The sequence below is a fragment of the Elephas maximus genome, chromosome 3 (assembly GCF_024166365.1).
Source record: "Elephas maximus indicus isolate mEleMax1 chromosome 3, mEleMax1 primary haplotype, whole genome shotgun sequence".
NCBI classification, from domain to species: domain Eukaryota; kingdom Metazoa; phylum Chordata; class Mammalia; order Proboscidea; family Elephantidae; genus Elephas; species Elephas maximus.
In genome coordinates this window covers 40,428,390-40,449,987 of record NC_064821.1, presented here as the reverse complement: position 1 = coordinate 40,449,987, position 21,598 = coordinate 40,428,390, and the positions used below count along the sequence as shown (strand labels likewise).

Genomic DNA, 21,598 nt, shown 5'->3' with positions numbered 1-21,598 from the left:
TATTGGAGGAGGACTCCATCTTGGAGTGTTCATTCCCTCAAATCTTGGGCTGAAGCATTTCCAAACAAATGAGGTCTGTCTCTAAGCCCTTGTAAAAGCACAGTCCTTGTATACTGGGTAGCTTCTTGAGATTTTGGATCTCTCCATTCAAAAGCAAATAGGTACTGGGAGTCTGGGTGTAAGGGGATGCAGAAGAAAGCATCTTTTAAATCTAAAACAGTGAAGAACTGTGCATCCCCTAGTACTAACGTCAGGAGGGTGTATGGATTTGTAACTATTGGGTGGATGGGGACTACTGCTTCATTCACAGCTCACAGATCTTGGAGACACTGGTATTCTCCATTTGGTTTCTTCACCGGTAAAATAGGAGTATTGCAGGGGGATTGGCAAGGACGTTTAAGTCCTTGTTCTAGGAGTTTCTGCAGGACCAGGAGAATTCCTTTTTGGGCTTCTGATCTCAGGGGGTACTGTCTTCTCCACGGGTACCCTACCCCTGGCCTAAGTTTAACAACAATGGGGGAAACATCTTTGGTACATCCTGGGGTGGAGCTGTCCCAAACTGTTGGATTTACTCAAGCTAGGATTGACGGTGGGAGCCTTTGCTCTGGGGGATCTGTGGTTAAGGTGGCTAGCAGGCTAATATCTAAAGTTTCTTCACTATTTAGACCTCCCTGAGCCTACTGGAGGGAGACAGTGGCTCCCAACTGGGACAAAAGGTCACGGCCCAACAAAGGGGTTGGGCATTCTGAGATATACAGAAAGGAATGTTGCAAAGCAATAGACCCCACAGCACAGCGAAGGGAAAGGTAAAGTTCCTTATCTCTGGCATCCTGTCGACCCCCGTAACAACAGGCATGGGTAGAGAAGGGCCCTCTATGGTGGGTCAGGACAGAGTAGGCGGCTCCAGTGTCTAATAAGAATTCAACTTTCCTACCTGTCACGTCGATGGCAACCCGAGGCTCCACAGTGGAGATGGTCAACATACGCTGTTGTCCTGGAGCTGGGCAGTCCCCTGGGTCCCGTCAGTCTGACAGTGCCACTGCGAGGGTTCAGCCTCTGGGGTAGGGGTCAACCACATGCCCCGTTTTGGGACATTTGGGACACTCCTTTGCCCAATGCCCTTCTTCCCTGCAGTTAGCGAATTGGTTCAGGCCCAGCCGCAGGTTTGGTCTTCTTGATGGTCCAGATGTGGTTCATTGTTGAGCTCCCCAGGGGTTGCCTTGAGGTGGGGGTTGGATGACAGCAGCTAACAATTGAGCCTTCCATTCCATCCTTCTATTCTTTTCTGCCTTCTGTGCAGTGTCCCAGTGGTTAAACATTTTAAATGCCTCCTCTACTAGTCACAAGGTTGGGGACTGTGAGCCTGCCTCTAACTTCTGCAATTTCCTCCTTATATCCACTGAGGATTGAGTTATAAGATGCATGGCCACTAAGGGCCTTCCTTCAGCAGACTCAGGGTCGGTGTAAGTGTATTTCCTAAAGGCCTCGGTCAACCTGTTGAGGAACACTGCTGGGTTCTCTTCTTTTTCTTGGGTCACCTCCCTTATTCTATCATAGTTCACAGGGTTAGACATGCATTTCTTCACCCCTTCTGAAATGCAAGTAATAAAATGTCTCATCCTCCCCTGATCTATCCTCATAATTTCATTTTGGGTCCTGATCGGGGACAGCCTCCCCTCCTACCCTGAGAATACTGTGCTGTGGGTTAGCCAATATGAGGCTGTCTGCATGTTCTCTGGCCTTAGCCAAAATCCTAGTCTTCTTATATGGTGTATAACAATTTGTTAGAACCACAACCACATCCTTCCAGGTTAGATCAAAAGTCAGACTAAGTTTTACAAACTCTTCTCTAAACTTATCAGGGTTTTCAGAAAAAATCCCAAACTTCTCTTTGCATTGTACGATATCTGCTACTGAAAAGAGAACATGTATTCTTGTCATCCCACCCTCTCCATCCACTACTTGTCTTAAGGGAAAAGTCAAGGCTTGTGGAGCCCCGTGTGGAGAACTAAGGATCTGAGGGATTTTACGCAAACCTGGAATTAGAGAAGCAGTGGAGCCTGGATGTGGAGTAAGACATGGTGGTGAGGTCGGTAAGGGAGGATACAACTTCGCTCCAGACCTTAACCCCATGGGCAAGGGATCAGGTTTGGGTTCCACCTGAACTCCTGAAGAGCGGGCCTGTGGTGAATGATATGGAGGCGAAATCTGGGGCTCTGCCTTCAGGCCCTCTTGGCCCAGGTCATTGGTTCTCAGGGTGGTTGGGTCCCAAGGGGCCATTGGCTTAGGTGGAGGCTGTAGCAGTGGATCAGTTAGTATGTCAGGATCTGGATCTTTGGAATTAGTCTTGCTGTCCCCCGCCACCCGAACACACACATCCTACACTTTCTCCTTAAATCTGGGTCTTGGTAGAGAGACATAAATGCCTGCACATAGGGAATTTCCCCCCACTTTTTCTGTCTCTTGCAAAACAAATCAAGTTGCAGAATGGTGTCATTCAAGAGTGACCCATCCTTTGGCCATTGTTCTCCACTCTGTAGTTTGTATTGGGGCCAAGCAATGTTGCAGAAGAAGATTAGCTTCTTTAGCTTGTTTGGTTTGAACTTTGACCAGTTCTGAAGTTGGCATCCCAGAGGGGAATCTTTAGGGATGCTAGGTCTTGCTCCCATGTTTATATATCTGATAGTCAATTATTAAAGGTCCTGGAAATGGGTGGACCCCTGGGATCAAACCTCTTTTTCTCTCTCTTTTTTTTTTTTATCTTCACACTCTGCCTGGAGTGTTCTCTGTATTTTCATTTGAATCCCTGTCTAAACTGAAAATCTGCTCTCCCCATGCATCTTTTTCTCCAGCCCAATCATAAACTCTCAGGAGTCTCTATAAGTATGTTCCAATTCAACCTGAATTTCTTTTCACCAACTAATTTCTATGCATCACACACAAATTACACATAAGACTCAGACAGAGGCAACTGAGATAATCTTGCAATCTCAACCTCCCAGACAGCCCTGGTCACACATAAGATGAACAAAGAGCACTCAGACCTGACAAGCCAGAAAGGGAAAGGGGTGAGGATGATCTTAGTGAGGACTAACACATTACTAAGACTGTCTGAATCTCCACTTCAATCTTCCTGATGCCTCTTATCCCCAGTGCCAGACGGAGGGGCTTCAATCTCTCAATCTAAATAGACAGAGATGTCTACATCCATTCCCCAGAAGCAGGGTGCACCAACCAGAGATGGACAACATTCAGACACGCAAAAATGACGGCCGCCACACACTTATACATCTGCCCAAACTCTAGAGTCACCAACACCAAGAACAGTTTAAAAACGAAAGGAAAGAAGAAAGAAAAATGTCAAGGAAGTAGACTATCGGAGCACTCTCCGCGACCTCCCACTGGGGGTACATGACATGCTCTGGAGCGCTCTCTGCAGCCTCCTCCTGTCATAGGCTCAAGACCCACTCAATTTACCAAGTGCTGTCTGTGACCCTCTGATGGGGTTTGCGACCCACTTGGCAGGCACTCTCTGTGGCTCTGTCTGAGGTCCACGACCAGCCCCTGGGATGTGGGGTGATCATCCCCTAACAAGGGCTCACTCCTTGTCCCCAAACTCTCTTTTGCGAAAGCCAAATGACCGGAACGCTCTCCATGCACCCCCTTTTGGGGCTCACAACCCATTCAGTGGAAAGAGGAAAGAAGAGAGGAAAAAAATTGGAGGACCAGAGACCAGTAGAAGAGCCTCCTGCGAGAATAGTTTAAAAGCTAAAGGAAAGAAAAGAAAAAAACAAAGTCAAGGAAGTAGACTATCAGAGTGCTCTCCACAACCTCCCACTGGGGGTACGTGACCCGCTGCAGAGTGCTGTACCCAGCCTCCTCCTGTTGGAGGCTCGCAACCCGCTCAGTTTACTGAGGGCTCTCCATGACCCTCTGATGGGGTTCACAACCCACTCGGCGGGCACTCTGCAGCTGTATCCAAGATCCGCGACCCACCCTTGGGATATGGGGTGATCAGCTCCTCACAAGAACTCACTCCTTGTTCCCAACTCTCCTTTCGTGGAAGCCAAATTACTGGAACACTCTCCACAAACCCCCATTCCTTGGGACTCGCAACCCATTCAGTGGAAAGAGGAAAGAAGAAGAGAGAAAGAAAATGGAGACAAGGTACGCAGAAAAAAGAGGATAATAAAAGTTGCTGAAGGGGGAAGGAGGACTGAGGGGAGAGTCCCCCAAACTTACTGCTTCAAAGAGACACCAGACAAAAAGGTCCAGGTGGCCACTTGTCTCTGAGTAGAGGTCTATTCTGGAGGCTCCATCCCTCTGGTCTGCGTCTCCTAACCTGGGGCTAATTTGAGCCCCTAGTATCCTGGCTGGCTCACCAAATTTTGTTACCAATTGCCAATCTGACACAAAGGGTCCTTGTCTTTTCCTGAGTAAGAATACACATGAAAGACGAACTTTATCTTCAGCAAGCTTTATTTTGCTTGAGTCAAGCAAAAGGAGTCAGCGAGGACCTAAGCCTCTCCAAAAGACTGACTCAAAAAGGGAAGCAAGGCTAGGACTTATATGGGTTCGCTGAAGACAACAGAGTAATGAAATATTTAGTGGACTTCTTCAAGAGGTGGGTACTTCTCAGAATGGTAGTGTATGTTAATTAGGTTGTGTGCACATCTGGAATCTAAGATGGAACCCACTGATATTCAAGATGGAGCCCTCTTGGCAGCCCTTGGCATCACTTATTATGGGATATAGTGCAAGCACACTTGATCTTTGGCACTACATCGCCATCTTCAGAAGGCTAAGGAAGGTTTAACAGAGGTCACACTTTGTTCTTTTGCACATGCGGAGCCTGTAAAGGAAGAGGGGACTAGAAAAACACTAAGAAGGAGATAGTAATTCATGGATTGTTTCAATCTTATGTTGACAGGGTGGGTTCCTGTTTACCCAACTTTTAGATGGTAATCTTTTAAAAGCTTCTTTGTTCCACCAACATAGTTAACCCTATCTGTCTCACAACAGGGTGTGGTTCCTGTACCCAACTTCTAGATGATAATCTTTTAACAGCTCTTTTGTTTAGCTACCAGCACAGTTAACCCTATCTGTCTCAGTGTGGTTGTCCTCCATTTTGTGATTGTAGTGTTATGTTAAGAGGATTAGGGTGGGATTGTAACACCACCCTTACTCAGGTCACCTCCCTGATTCAATGCGGAGGAAGTTTCCCTGGGGTGTGACCTACACCACCTTTTATCTCTCAGGAGATAAAAGGAAAGGGAAGCAAGCAGAGAGTTGGGGACCTCATACCACCAAGAAAACAGCACCAGGAGCAGAGCACATCCTTTGGACCTGGGGTCCTTGTGCCTGAGGAGTTCCTCTACCAGGGGAAGATTGATGACAAGGAATCTTCGTCCAGAGCTGGCAGAGAGAGAAAGCTTTCCCCTGGAGCTAACACCCCGAATTTGGACTTGTAACCTACTAGACTGTGAGAGAATAAATTTCTCTTTGTTAAAGCCATCCACTTTTAGTACTAGATAACTAAGACAGACACGCTCCACTCCCAGCTCTTCCTCTTGGTGGTAGTGAGGTTCCTCCCTCTGCTCTAGGATTGGCCCTCCTTTTAAGCCTAGTGGGATGGCAAAACTGACCAATCCCCTCATTAGGGTTCCATACACATTATTTGCATGGTCCCACCCCCACAGGGGCTTCTTGCACCTTATTTGCATTCTTAGCAGACTATCCAGTCCCCTTGGTGGGCCACAAACACCTTATTTGCATAGTCCCACCAAATCATTCTGTGGGAGTCACAAAGGCTATGGCTAGAAGGGCCATATTACATAATTCACTGCACCACAAGGTGATGCTCCAGTAACCATTCCTTGTAGTTTTCTCAACTCTTTGGAAATATAACCATGAAATCATTTTACTTTTATCAGTAATGCTCTTCACTGAGTTGTACACCCTCTCCCATCCTTTACAACATCACAGTCTGATCCCATTGTTTTCTAGGTCACTAGGGTTAGTCAGTCTCATTTTGGTTCTTAAACTCAACTCCATTATGATCCAACATCGAGCCTGTATCTAATCCAGGGAGCAAGCCCCTGTGCAGGAGGTCTGCCTTTGCTCTGAATTCTTCCTTGCTTCTCCCCCTGCCACAGGCAGCCAGCCCCACAGCCCTGGCTGCTCAGAGACTCTCAATAGGAGATCCTCACAGGTGGAGGGCAGCAAGACAGAGGACATTCAGCTTGCTGTCCGTGGTGTCCACTTGGCCCACCAAATGCCCACCATCTCCTTGCCGTGCCAGAGGTCACTCATATTCTGAGGGTTGTTAGCCAAGCAAAAGATGCAGTGGCTGGAGCCAGGGAGGGACCTGTGGAAATTGAGTAAATGTCCCGAGCGCTGTCCCAGATGTCTCTGGTTTGAGTTGTGCCATCCTAGTTGTGCTGAGTGTTTTGGGGGGTTTTGGGCAGACTCTGACAGCACTTGTTTTTGAGCCTGTGGGGTATAGCTGCCCCTAGACTAGCAGAAAATGCAGGAGTCTATGTGTGGTTTCTTTCTTCATTTCTTTTTTCTCTCTTCTCATCCTTGCTCCTCTGTAATACTCAGGAAGGAAAGGGAGACACTTATCTTACTCCTAGGACTGCATCCCATCTCTGCTCCTGGCCCAGTGCCTTTACTCGTTCATTCATATAGTTTGCACCCTCCTTGGGGAACCACCTGGGACTCTAAAGCTGATGGCCTAGATCAGTCCAAGAAGCTTGAGGCCCTTTGACTGAAGCAACTCCCCAGGAAGACAGCTGTGAGGTCAGGGGCCACCCCCACAGCCCCAGCTCCTAGCCATAAACCAAACAACCATCCATGAGGAACTAGCGTAGTGCTCTTTTGCCATCGTGGCACCAATACCTTCACCCCAACACTAACACTCAGAAGCAGACGTGAAACCTAGCTGTGTCTGCAGTGTGGGATTAGGACCACAGACCCACAGCAAGAGCTGAAAATATGCTGCCTTTCATGCCTGAAGAGAGCCAACCCTTTCTGTATTCATGCCTGTGGCCCAGGTCATGCTAGTCACCGTGCCCAGGCCCCTCAAAAAAACACAACTTCCCAAAACAGACACAAGATAAAATAGAAAATCTGACTCGTTTTTACAACCATCAAGAAAATTGAATCCAAAATGTGGAAACTTCCCACAATGGAAATTCAGACCCAGATGGCCTCACTGATGAATTCTTCCAAACATTTTTTTTTTAACGATGCCAAATCTCACATGGATCTTCGAGAGAATAGAAAAGGAAAGAAAACTTCCCAGCTCAGGTTAGGGGGTCAGCATGACCTCAGGCAGCAGACAACGGGCCACGCCATACCTCAAGCTAGTCCCCGTCCCTGGGCCCCTACAGCTGAGTGAGTGATGAGCCAGGAACTCAGAAATGCTCCAGGGGCCTCGGTCTGCACCTCACACACCCCAGAGAGTCTGTATCCATCATGCAGGAGTGTGGCTCTAGGCACAGGTGTCAGTACACCTGTGAGAAATGAAAATGAAACCAGACATTTGCCTTTGGAACCAAAGTCAGACTTGACTGGGCCAACAGTTTGATGGGAAGGTCAGCTCTACCTCTGAGGTTAGATGGAGAACATCTTCCAAGCATTGAAAGAACAAACCCTTACCCAATGGTTTTTGGGGAAAAGAAAGTTTTAAAGCACTTGCTGAGATAAAAGCATTGTATCCCCAAATGCGATATTGGTTAACATGTCTGGGGTGGACAGTGTCATCATGGCCCAGTCCTTTCTGAAAGGATTGGATTAAAGCCACTGCCTTGAAATCTATGTTGGGATCTGGCAAGTCTCAGGAGAGCCTCGGTGATGTGCCACCCAGAGGCCCCCGTGGCTGACAAAAACCTTTAGGACCTGAGTGCCAGAGACAGACTGTTAAAGGCAATGTAGGGTGGATGGTATGCTAATGTGAGAATCGGCAGCATATAAATCAAAAGGAGTTCAAAGGGTTGAACAGAGCTGGGGACAAAGTGCCCTCCACTCCCCAGCACCCACATCCACACACCAAACCCCATCTCCCCTTCAGACAAACTGTGGTCTCCCAGGGACACTGGGGCCATGGCAAACCACAGTGCCATCCATCTGGTCAAAAAGCAACTTTCAGCAAAGCTTTCCTTTGCACATGCAGTTTTATATATTGAAGTGTTCAGTGAATTGACACTAATAATTACTTCAGGGATCTCTCCATCCAGAAGGAATTTTTTATTTTAACATTTAAAGTTCTGTGGTCATAGAACATTAAAAATATACATCGAAATATTTCAATGTATGGACACATTTTTGTTCCAGACAAGTATGATGGGGTAGTCAGTCTCATCCTTTAAAGCATAAAAATATATGTCATTAAGATAAAATTTGATGGGGAAAGGGCAAAGGAAATAGAAGCTCAAGGAGACTATGGAAAGTAAAATTGCCAATGGTTGAAATACTCAAAACCTTGCTCTTTTTTATTAATGGATGATGGTGGGCTTTAACTCACCATGGGGTGGGGGTGAGGGGTTCGTGTGTTTAAAGAGAAATCTATACATTTTACTACATAACAGAATAAGCTAGAAATTACCTCCTTTGCAGCTGTTTTTTTAACCTTATGATTAAAATTTTAGCTACCCAGTTGAAATGGGCACAGAGCACATGGTATTTTCAAAATTCCGTAATGAATCCCAAAAACCAAACCCGCTGACATCAAGTTGACTCTGACTCATGGTGATCCCGTGTGTTACAGAGTAGAACTGAGCTCCAGAGGTTTTCTCGGCTATAATCTTCGCCTTTCCTCTGTGGCACCGCTGGGTGGGTTTGAATCATCAGTCTTTCGGTTAGTAGTCCAGTGCAAATCGTTTGCAGCACCCAGGGACCTTTGCTTCATTAACAAAGTCAGGAGCAAAACACTTGGCACCCACAGTAACAGGTCACAGGCTTAGGGTTGAGTCAGTGCCTTGGGGGTCAGGCATGTCCACACATAGGAGTCTCCCTCAGCATGCCCCACCTGGCTGAACCTGCCCTTTCTGTTACCCCAGGCAGTTCAAGCTCTCCTGCCGGGCTGTGGGCATCCACCCACCCCTGGAGCTGTCCCACTACCACATCAAGTTTGCAGCCACCGCCTTGTATGACACCTCCGTGACCACCCTGTACGTCATCAACTCCCACCTAAGCATGAACTCACTGACCCACTCAGTGCCCCGCATCAGCTCCCAGGACGTTGCCCCAGTGGGGCCCACATCTTTCGAGTTCCTACTGCCCCCAGACTCGCCCATCACCATCTCGCCGTCAGTGGGAACGGTGCTGCCTGGAAAGGTGGGTGCAGGCCCCAAAAGCAGGTGGGGGGTGAGCTGTCCACTCGGACCACGGATATTCACTGGGTGGCAGAGGGGGCTCCAATCCGGCCCTCATCGAACCCAAGCAGGGCCAGAGCCTCCTTGGCCCATGAGCATGGAGCCAGGGCCATCCCAGGCCATGGGAGGAGATCACTGAACTCTGAGCCACCACTCACCATCATGGGCAGCAGCCAACCCTCAGGCCCCCCTCCACCAGGGCAACTGACCTCACAGGCACCTGGCCACAGACGTGGACTCTAGCCCCAGGCCACACAGCTGTTTACCTCATCTGCCTCCCCCTGCATTATGGCGGGGGACAGAAGGATCATGGGCTCACTCGCTCCCTTCCCTGCCTGCAGCTTAACTGCTTACCTTAAAAAACGGGGTGACAGCTACGCTGAGGGCTTTGGAAAGGACTGAGCAGAACTGGCATGCAGGATTGGATAAGGCCTGGCCAGTGTGACTCAGTCAACAGGAGGTTTAAATTCAGTCCACTCAGTTCCGCAAATGCTACTGAAGAATGCTCTCATCCCCAATGGGGGATCTGGGACATTCTGTCTCTGCCTCTCTATCTCTATTCTCTTTGTCTCTATCTCTCTATCTCTCTGTCTCTCTCACTGTCTTCTATCTCTCTGTCTCTATTTGTCTTTCTGTGTCTCTGTCTCTATCTCTGTCTCTCTGTCTTTCTGTGTCTCCATCTCTCCTTCCACCAAATATACTGAATACTCACTAAGCACTTGGAGCCATGATGAGTGGCCCCCATGCCCTGTCAAGGAGGGGACATCTGAGGGACAGGTTGTAGAGGGAACAGATACAGGCTTGGAGAGGCTAGAAAGTTGGGCAGACAAGTTAGGGCACAGAACTCCACCCCCACCCCCAGTCTCAAAATGTTTCAAGGCAGGGCCCAGCCAATTCCAGATCTGGGTTCAGTGTCTCCGTCACCAGGACCCTGCCCCATTGTAAGGGGGGCCTGGAAGTCCTGCAGGCAGCCTACCACAATTGCAGGACAGTGCTGAGGGTGGGGCCTTCCCAAAGAGATCTTGCAGAGGAGAGGAGACAACTGGCAAACCAGGATCAAGGTGGGAGGTGTGGGGTGTGCGAGGAGGGCAGGGGCACGAGCAGGAATGCCAGGTCCCCTGGGGTGCGATGGCAGCACTCAGGGCCATTCCTGCTGTCAAAGAGTAAAGTCTCTGAGTCTATTTAAAGGAAAAATAAAGAGGGTTATTGAGGGAATATAACGATTCAAATCAGACAGCATTCAGGAAGAATTTCCAAAATGCTCTTTCTGGACAGAAAGTTGATGAGGTGAACAGCTGTGTGGCCTGGGGCTAGAGTCCACCTCTGTGGCCAGGTGCCTGTGAGGTCAGTTGCCCTGGTGGAGGAGGGCCTGAGGGTTGGCTGCTGCCCATGATGGTGAGTGGTGGCTCAAAGTTAAAAAAACTAAATCCACTGCCGTCAAATAGATTCTGACTCATAGCGACCCCATAGCGTTTCCAGGCTGTAAATCTTCATGGATGCAGACTGTCACATCTTTCTCCTGCGGAGTCACTGTTGGTTTTGAACCACCACCCTTTCAGTTAGCAGTCGATCACTTTAACCACCATGCCACCAGGGCTCCTTACACAAAAAAAAAAAAAAAAAAAAAAAAAAAATTTTTTTTTTTTCCTTACACAAGGCATGACTAATTTCAGAAATGTTTCAAAAACAGTTCTTTCTTCATGTCAGTTAATCTTATCTCCTTCCAGAAGGCCATCTGTGCAAAACATTCTTTTCAAGGACATCACATTTTTGTCACACGCTTCCTGGAACATTCTAAGCACATACATCACTTTCTGTCTCTCTCCCCTGCTCACTCAGAGTGATCCAGATTAACCCTTTATTGATAGCCTAGTCTTCAGCCACCTTGGCCTTGCTGAGAGCCTCAGTTTGATTTTAGAAACTCTTTATCATTCCCCCCTTTTGATCAAGTATTTCTATAGAAATTCTTAGATCACAATGACCACTAAAAGAGTGCTATCTTCTGCATGGTCTTTTAGTTGTGCTGTAACATAGATGGCTGCTTTCAAGCCTTTAAGACCCCAAACACTATTAAGCTTTTATTCAATAATTATATTCTTATCTTCCCATGCCATTGCTTAGTCACTCTGCTTCTTGTGATCTGATGGTAAGGGGCACCTGGAGTAAAAAAAAAAAAGGCCAAATTCTTTAGAGGAACATCTCAGCAGTACACAAAGTGATGGAGTTGCTAGCGCAAAAGCTTGAAAGTTCCAGAAACTTGAGTTTCCTCAAGATACATAATTCTTCGCATAACTTTGGGTCTGGCGGTATGACTGTAAAAGTTAGATATGTGATGTGTAATACATTTAACAAGTCTTATAACTAACATTATAATGATCAAATGAATTAGTCTAGTTTGTGATAATGAGCATAACTGAGAACTAATACCATTGGGTAACCAACTGAAGACATCAAAAAAAAGAGAAGAAACTATTAGAAAGAGAAGTATAAGAGCTAAATGGAAACTCGTGTTATTAAAGAACAAGATTACAGTGGAGTAAAGCAAACAGCATAAAGATAGCTATAATTATTAAACAAAGTCCACAAATTTCAGCAAGATACATGGAATCTTGTTCCATGATCTTTGGATTAGCTGTCTACTCAAATGTTGTCTGGTTCTGGCATCTGGAGCATCTCAGGGTAATTTTTAGTTACCCAGAGAGCTGGCTGGTCTACATATGTGGCTTGGCCTTTTCTCAGTTGTGATAAATGGATTCAGAATTTGACTCCTGGTTTTGGCAGCACATGGGTTGGTGATATGATTAGGTATGGTCCCTTTCAACAGGGTTCTAATGGGTCCTTTAATTGGTGTCTTTTCTAATATACTTAGTCTCCAGGATAAGGTTAGGCAGATTTTGGGAGTCTGGCTTTGGTTATCAAAGGCTTCTTTAACCTGTGACAATATTTTAACAATCCAAGTTGAAAAATGTGGAGTCAGTAGGAGCAACATAAGGGAGGACCGAGGGCTTTCCAGTAATTATTCTACACCACAGAACATTGAACATCAGCAGTATTCTCATATAAACCTTATAGTAATTCTTTTAGTTTACTCAGTCCTATGTAGTTAATTTTGGCTACATGTAATTCTGGATCAGTAGCAGTCTGAAAACCCCATCAGCTTCTATATAAGAGTTCTAGAAATCTTGATTTAGTCTATTTTTGTTCAAATATTTTGGTCAAGCATTTTCAGTAAATCAACAACATAAAACTTACCTGCAGATGACAAAATGTCCATGATTAATAAATTCTTAAAAGTGAAATGATTTGATGGGAATTAATTACAAAAATAATGCAAAGCCAAAGTGAATTAAAAAGAAACTTCAGACAAAAATATTTCTAAACATGATGAATAACCTTATTTTCAAAGAACTTCAGCTATAACACGTAATCATCTTGAGACATAATGCTAAATAGTCAGATATACTAAGAATATACTAAGATTATCAAGTCTCTAAACATTTGAATAATAATAAAGACTTTGTGGGTAAACATGTGAATTCCCTAGTTAAAACCATTGGCTTTAGTGGGAGTATGGAGTAAGGTATATATAAACTTATATGTGACAGGCTGACTTGATTTGTAAACGTTCACTTAAAGCTCAATAAAAATTATTAAAAAAAAAAAAACATTGGCTTTGATGATCTGAGAGTCAAAGGAAACAAAGCTACAACCAAGTTAGCAATAAAAATAATAAAATTATGCACTTGCTGTCTAATACAGGGCAAACATTACTGACACATGATTTTTTTGTGTGTGTGCTTTAGGCGAAAATTTACAGCTCAAGTTACTTTCTCGTACAAAAATTTATACACACATTGTTACGTGACCCTAGCTGCTATCCCTATAATGTGATCGCACATTCCTCCCTCCCACCCTAAATTTCCTGTGTCCATTCAACCAGCTCCTATCCCTTTCTGCCTTCTCATCTCATCTCCACACAGGAGCTGCCCATTTAGTCTGGTGTATCTACTTGAACTAGGTGTATCTACTTGAACTAGGTGTATCTACTTGAACTAAGAAGTACATTCTTCACGAGTATCATTTCATGTCTTATAGTCCAATCTATTCAGGAATGGTTTTAGTTCTGGGTTAACGAAGAGCCCGGGGGGCATGTCTTCTGGGGTTTCTCCAGTCTCAGTCAGACCATTAAGTCTGTTTTTTTTTTTTTTTTACATAAATTTGACTTCTGCATCCCACTTTTCTCCTGCTCCGTCAGGGACTCTCTGTCGTGTTCCCTGTCAGGGTGGTTACTGGTGTAGCCAGGGTCCATATAGTTCTTCTGGTCTCAGACTGATGAAGTCTCTGGTTTATGTGGCACCTTTTGTCTCTTGGGCTAATATTTTCCTTGTGTCTTTGGTATTCTTCATTCTCCTTTGCTCCAGGTGGGTTGGGACCGATTGATGCATCGTAGATGGCCGCTCACTAGCTTTTATGACCCTAGATGCAACGCACCACAGTGACACAGAAATTTTAATTCAAAGACAATTTGGTACTTCTCCTGATTTGACAACATGTTTCATGTAATTCATACCATATTAAATAAACCCTTTTTCTTAAGCACTTTTCTTTTTATAAAACAGAAGCGAATCTTTTTGTGGCTCTCCATGAAGTTTCAGAATAGTCAGGACTTTATTATAGGTAACTGAGGAACAATACCTGAGTTATTTAACTAAAGATCTTAAAGGTAAAAACCTTAGTTTTTTTCAAAGCCATGTGGCTTGGTTCTTGACTCAGGAATTTATTGTCAGAACTTTGCCTTCAAGGCAGATTGCACAAAGAATAAGAAAATTCTTCAACCCCGTAATCAAAGAAAATTGTGTTATCTTAACAGAGAGAAATTTAATTCTTTGCTATTTGACCCCCAAAATTCTCATAAATTAACCCATGGAACTTTTAGCTGCAGCAAGTAAGAACTTTGACTATATCAAATAAATTCCCTTTTAATAAACTTTCTTTTAGTTTTTTGTCTTTGTTGTATATCTCTTATAGTACAACCCTTTAAGTGGCAAAAATGAACACACTAAATATAGGTGGCATAAAAAAGAGCATATAAACTTCAATTATAATGAATATCTATTAACTCAATTTAATATCAGTAAGTTACCTTAAAATCTTGGAAATTAATTTAAGCCTACATGCTATAAAACATAATTACGGTTGAAGTAAAGCTTGTTTAAATAGTTTATGTCTTAGTTATCTAATGCTGCTATAACAGAAATACAAGTGGATAGATTCAACAAACAAATTTATTCTCACAGTCAGTAGACCAGAAGTCCGAATTCAGGGTGCCAGCTGCAGGGGAAAGCTTTCTCCTCTGTTGGCTCTGGGAGGAGGTCCTTGTCATCAGTCTTCCCCTGGTCTAGAAACTTTCAGCACAGGGATACCAGGTCCAAAGGACAAGCTCTGCTCCTGGCACTCCTTTCTTGGTGGTATGAGGTACCGCTGTCTCTCTGCTCACTTCTCTCTTTTATGTCTCAAAAGAGATTGACTAAAGATACAACGTAATATGTAGATTGAGTCCTGCCTCATTAACATAACTGCCTCTAATCCTGCCTCATTAACATCATAGAGGTAGGATTTACAGCACAGCACGTAGGAAAATCACATCAGTTGACAAAATGGTGAACAATCACACAATACTGGGAATCATGGCCTAGCCAAATTGACACACATTTTGGGGGGACACAATTCAGTCCATTACATTCTGCCCTTTGGCCCCTCAAAATTTATGTCCTTGCCACATGTAAAACACTTTCACCCCATCATATCATCCCAGAAGTCCCAAATCAACTCCAAGTCCAAATCCCATCCTGGGGCAAAATTCCTCTTCATCTGTGAAATCCAGAATACAAGTTATCTCCTTCCAAAGCACAATGGTGGAACAGGCACAAGGTAGACATTTCCATTACAAATGGGAGAAACTGGAGGGAAAGAAGGGATAACAGGTACCGAGCAAGTCAGCAGAACATATTACTTTAACCTTCAAGGCTTGAAAATAATCCTCTATTCTCAGACCATTTAGGCAATGGTCCTGCCACCCAAACTCTGGGTGTTGGCCACATTCTCTGGATTCTGGGTGGAGGCCCCTCAGTCCTGGGCTTCAACTCTCCCTTCCAGGCCCACTGGAACAGCAACTCTGCTCCCTCAGATTAAGGCAGCCCCATTCTTCTAGTCTGTCTAAGTGGCAACCCTACCCCTCGGCCCCGCCAGGCCCCATTCTTCTGCCCTTTGGGCATGGCAGCCTTAACTCCTCAGCTTTGGGTAGCGGATCTGGCCTCATCCTGCTGGCTCTCGTGAAAGGCAGCCCCACACTCTGGAACTGAGTTGGTGAAGATCTGACTCTTTGAAAGCTAACAGGCTGTTGCCCCACCCCTGGGACCCAGCAGGCCGTGGTTCCATCCTTTGAGACCCCAGAAGTCGTAGCCCTACGCTTTGAGACTGAGGCAGCTCTGAATCCTGTGCTCCTTGTTTCTTCAGCTTCTGTTGCCTGGTCCCTTGGCCTCTCAGCAACTTGGGCCCTTGGGCCAGCCAGCATCTGCCCTGCTTAGGCAAGAGTTCCAAAACTCTTTAGTTCTACCAGTAAGTGCCTGGAGGCACCCTGCTTCACCAGTAAACTCCGCTGCCTTTCTCCATGGGTCAGCAAGCCTAGCTTCACCAATAAGTGCCCAGAGGCACCCCACTCCAGCAGGAAGCCACCTGCACAAAGGCACTCAGCTGTATCACTCTGTGCATCAGCTCCCACACCCTCTCATGCTGGTCTCCTGAGTCTGCTACTGCTGTTCCTCTTCTGCTGCTTCTCACCATCTGTGCTGTCTCCAGTGTAACATCTCTCCTCACTTCCTTCTGAGGCCTCACCAGAATTGTCTTTGATGTCCATAATTCCACCAGCATTCTCTTCAAGGTAATCCAGGCTTTTACTATTAGGCACTTTAAAACCCTTCCAGCCTCTACCCATTCACAGTTTCAAAACCACTTCCACATTTTAGGTATCTGTTAGAGCAGCACCCCACTCTCCTGGTACCAAATTCTGTCTTAGCTATCTAGGGCTGCTACAACAGAAATACCACAAGTGGATGGCTTTAACAAACAAAAGTTTATTCTCTCATAGTCTAGGAGGCTAGGAGTCCAAATTCAGGGGGCCAGCTCTAGGGGAAGGCTTTCTCCCTGTCAGCTCTGGAGAAAGGTCCTTGTCATCAGTCTTCCCCTGGTCTAGGAGTTTCTTGGTGCAGGGACCCCAGGTCCAAAGGACACATTCCCCTCCTGGTTCTTCATTCTTTGTGGCATGAGGTCCCCTTGTCTCTCTGCTCACTTCTCTTTCATATCTCAAAAGAGATTGACTCAAGATAAACCTAATCTTGTAGATTGAGTCCTGCATCATTATCATAACTACCTCTAATCCTGCCTTATTTACATCATAGAGGAAGGATTTACAGCACATAGGAAAATCACATCAGATGACAAAATGGTGAACAATCACACAATACTAGGGATCATGGCCTAGCCAAGTTGACATACATTTTTGAGGGACACAATTCAATCCATAACAGTTTATATTCTCATTCCAGATTTTTACCATTTCTTATATTTTTTTAATCTAACCGTAGATTTGTCCATGAGTTTTTATGTTGTTGATCCACTCAATTTCTGATAACTGTATTAAGACAGTGTTTTATTTATCTAGTGCTGCTATAACAGAAATGCCACAAGTGGATGGCTTTAACAAACAGAAATTTATTCTCTAACAGTCTTAGAGGCTAGTAGTACGAATTCAGGGTGCCAGCTCCAGGGGAAGGCTCTCTCTCTGTCAGCTCATGGAGAAGGTCCTTGTCATCAATCTTCCCCTGGTCTAGGAGCTTCTCAGCACAGGGACCCTGGGTCCAAACGATGCACTCCCCTCCTGGTTCTTCATTCTTGGTGGCATGAGGTCCCCTTGTCTCTCTGCTTTTTTCTCTTTTTTACATCTCAAAACAGATTGACTCAAATACAACCTAATCTTGTAGGTTGGGTTCAGCTTCATCAACATAATTGCCTCTAATCCTGCCTAATTAACATTATAGAGGTAGGGTTTACAACACATAGGAAAATCATATCAGATGAAAAAATGGTGGACAGTCACACAATACTGGGAATCATGGCCTAGCCAAGTTGACACACATTTTGGGGGGACACAATTCAATCCATAACAGATAGTATTTTTCTTATTAAAAAAAAAATTGCTGTCGGGTTGATTCTGACTCATGGTAACCCTGTAAGACAGGGTAGAACTGCCCTATAGGGTTTCCAAGAATAGCTGGTGGACTTGAACTACCAAATTTTCTGCTAGCAGCCAAGCTCTTAATCACTACACCACCAGGGCTCCTTTCTTGTTTTAGACCTCATTCATGTCCATGTTATTTATCTTATTTTTCAATAACCTTCTAAAGATTTCTATTCTGTTGGGAAGGGGTCTCTTGACTCTTTCCTTTGTCATTTGCTATTCTCTTGACAATATGTTTAGCCTTCTGTCATTTTACAACCTTTCTGTAAGAACAACCTAGCAGAAAATCAATTTCCAGGTCTGCATATTATTTGATACTGAAGCTTTTAAACAACCCATTAAATCTTAGATAACCTTCTACTTAATCTTCTTCTAACCTTCCACAACCTTCTGTACCCATCCAGGATTTTATGTATTTTTGTTTTTATTCTTGAATTAATAAAAAGTACTCATTTTCCTTAAACAAAACATATTTCATATATGTAATTTAAGTTAAAATCATTTGGAGTGATCCATTTACCATCTTTTCTAATTTTCATATCCATTGACCAAATATATTTCACATAATAGTTAACATTTACTAGAATTTATCACTATTATAACTCAGCCATGACAAAAGGCTTTTGGTTCACCCCACTTAACCCTTTTTATAGCCTATCATCTTATTGCTATTTTAATAGAAAGTATATTTACCTTGTAATATTTTGCAGTAAAAATTAACCAGTCTTTTCCCATCTTATGAATAAATCTACTAAAATTTATCTAATATTGAAAAAGTATTTTAAAGACATGTCATTGTTTCTTTTCAAACTCACTATTCGTAGGTATTATAAACTAAGGCAAATAAAGGTCACTTACTCTCAGGCCCTCTACAACTTCCTACATACCCTCAAATTTTTATTATTTTTCATATTCTGGCACAACCATTCTACTGTAAGACAAAACTACTCTCTCTCTCTTCCCCCCGTCTCTTAAAAATTCCAGTCATTTTGCCTTTTCTCTTTCTTTCCAGGCTAGCATGTTCTAAATAAACCAAGAAAATTATATCTTTAAGAAAAAAAAAGACTATAATTTAACAGTAACTTATATGCCCTTGTCAGAATGAATGTATTCTCAATAATTCCTGGGGGATATTAGGACTATTTAATTTGTATAAGTGCTCATTTATCAATCAGAGTAAGTTCTTTGAAGAAATATTATAATCTAATTTAATAATACCATCTGGAGGTAGGAATTATATTTTCATAACTCTGTTGTTTGCATTCATTATAGGATCCTTTGGAGAAGCAATTTAGAATAATTTGTCCCTTTTTAATGCCTTGTTATACCATTAAAATAAATAATCTATTCTTTTTTTCAGTGCTTTTTTCAAATAGACTGATTTATGTCAAAGTTTCTTAGAGTAGTATTCTTGGAAGAGAAAAGAACTGAGATTTTAGACAGCCTCATGAAGAACACTAGCCATGGCCTTCAACCTGATACAAGAAAAGACACAACATTCTAGGCTAAAGGCAAGCTCTCAGAACAAAATTAAATAGAAAAAAAAACACATAAACTCACCAGTCTGTGAGGCCATCTCAAAAACCAGGCTTATGCAATACCACACAACATAAACTACTTAATTCCTTAAAAATGTATACAGTAAATCTTGGGTGATATCAATTCAGAAAAACAGATCCTAGATAAACTTATTAATTTGCTAGTCTCAGATGGAGGGATCTTATTCAAACCCTTTGACTAAAACTGAGCATTAAACAAAATTTTTTAAAAGAGACAATGCAAATGGGAACTTATTTTCCTAAAGTGATCACTGAGATTTAAATTATATTTAGCTTATAGTGCTTCTGAACATGAACCCCAGACTAGCCAGTGTCCCAGTAGGTGCGGGGCGGAGGGGGGAGATTCGGGCTCATAAGTTTCAGTTAGGATTTTAAATTCCTCTATGTATTTCTGAGGGTCCTCTCAAGGGTTAGGAATTTCTTTTACCACCACAGAAATTTTGCTTTAGACCAAGGGGAGAAAGTAATCTGCAGAGATGTGTTAGCTTTCTCCAGGTATTTTATCTTAAAAGGCATTTCAGAAACAGATTTAGGCTCTTTAACAGGTTCCTTTGGAAAAGAGGAAGTTCAAAGTATTGTTAGAAGAGTAAGAGGGTAAAGGCAGGTGTAAGGAAGAAGCAGCCGGCAAAGGGGCAGATGGTATCAGAGCAGCAGGGGTAAGTGAAACAGAAACCTGACTCTGCAGCTCCTTGTTTTGTTTAGTTAACTTGGAAACAGTATCCTGCAGGGATGCAATTTTGCTATGTTGGTGTCTTTTGGAGACCTCTAAATACCAATCAAAATAGACATTCTACTGTGATTGTTTAATTCAAGAGCCTTTGCTTTCCAATTTACTGCGCAGAAAAATTAATTTGGAGAGATCAAAAGATCTCCAAAGTGATTTTCTAAATTGTTCCTGGTCAGGTGATGCCAACTTAGACAAGAATGAGCATGTTACAAGACCAAAGCATTTGTTCACAAAACAGGCAGGAGTTCCAGACAGGACCTCCCCCTGTGATTTGGCATTACCTATTTTCAACCTTGCAAGGACCAGACAGTATTTTCTCAAAACAAATTCACCAGGACTAGTGACAGATTTCTGCAGAAACAAACCAGAAAACAGATTTGCAAGTACAAAGTGAAGTTAATTTAACTCGCCTTCATGAACACAAAATAGATCCCTCAATAATACTCAGAGAGCTTCAACTCAAGGAAACAGAGCTTGAAATCTGAGAGGTTATTTACCTTAGGTGACTCCGAAGAAGTGCAGAAAAAGTGAGCCAAAAAACAGCTCTGCCGGTACCAGAAGCCCAAATCATCAATGTCTCAGGAGACACTGAAGAAAATGTGCCTTCGGATTCCACACATCTGATACCAGAAATGTCACAGAGTAAAGTCTCTGAGTCTATTTAAAGCAAAAGTAAAGAGTTTCATTGAGGGAATATAACAATTCAAATTGGGCAGTATTCAGGAAGAATTCCCAAAATCCTGTTTTTCTGGAAACAAAGTTGAGCTTTTATATACAAAGTTACCAAAAACCAAACCCACTGCCTTGAAGTCAACTCCAGCTCATAGCGACCCTATAGTACAGAGTAGAACCACCGCATAGGGTTTCCAAGGTTGTAAATCTTTACAAAAGCAGACTGCCACATCTTTCTCCCACGGAGCAGCTGGAAGGTTCGAACCACCAACCTTTTAGTTAGCAGCCAAGCATCTTAACCACCATGTCACCAGGGCTCCTTACACAAATGTTTCAAAAACAGTTTTCTCCATATCAGTTAATCTTATCTCCTTCCAGGCCATCTGTGCAAACATTCTTTTTGAGGACATCACATTTGCATCACATGCTTCCTGGAACATTCTAAGCACATACATTACTTTTCTTTCTGTCTCTCGCCCCTGCTTACTCAGAGAGATCTGGATTAACCCTTTATTGAGAGCCTAGGTGTTCAGCCATCTTGGCCTTGCTGAGAGCCTCAGTTTGATTTTATAAACTATCACTGCTCTCCCCACAGAGGTGCCTGGTGCAGGTGGCCTTCCAGCCTGTGCTGCCCGAGGAGCTGGTGCACCAGGAAGCCCTCCAGGTGCTGAGCAAGGAGGCTGAGGCCAAATTGGTTTGTGGGGAGTGGGGGGGAGGGGGGTGGGGGTTGGAGTCAGGGGCCGTTCTACAAGGCTCCAGCACCTGGCCTGGCTGTGGCGTTATGGGGTGCACTCCAGCACCCCACTCCCTTCCCCACTGGGGGCCTGAGACTCCTCATCTGTGAACCAGGGAATGAAAGTAGTCATCTGCTCGACGGTACCGTGTGAGATACTTCTCCACTTGCAGAGGCAAAAGGCCAACTCCTGCCCCAGCAGACCTGTGGTGGTCTCTGCATATCTCCTACCCC

At 44.0% G+C, this 21,598-nt stretch overlaps 1 protein-coding gene across 5 annotated transcripts in view; it reads left to right on the top strand.

Moving 5' to 3' along the window:
- The window catches only part of CFAP74 (cilia and flagella associated protein 74), a 111,956-nt gene that overhangs the window by 85,157 nt on the left and 5,201 nt on the right, over positions 1-21,598 (top strand). For 4 of the 5 annotated variants that reach the window (XM_049877640.1, XM_049877642.1, XM_049877645.1 and 1 more), the window contains 2 exons: positions 9,063-9,339; positions 21,227-21,325. In XM_049877640.1, the coding sequence (XP_049733597.1) occupies positions 9,063-9,339; positions 21,227-21,325 (376 nt within the window). The remainder of the gene's footprint in view (positions 1-9,062; positions 9,340-21,226; positions 21,326-21,598) is intronic. The other variant, XM_049877641.1, reaches the window with a different exon arrangement.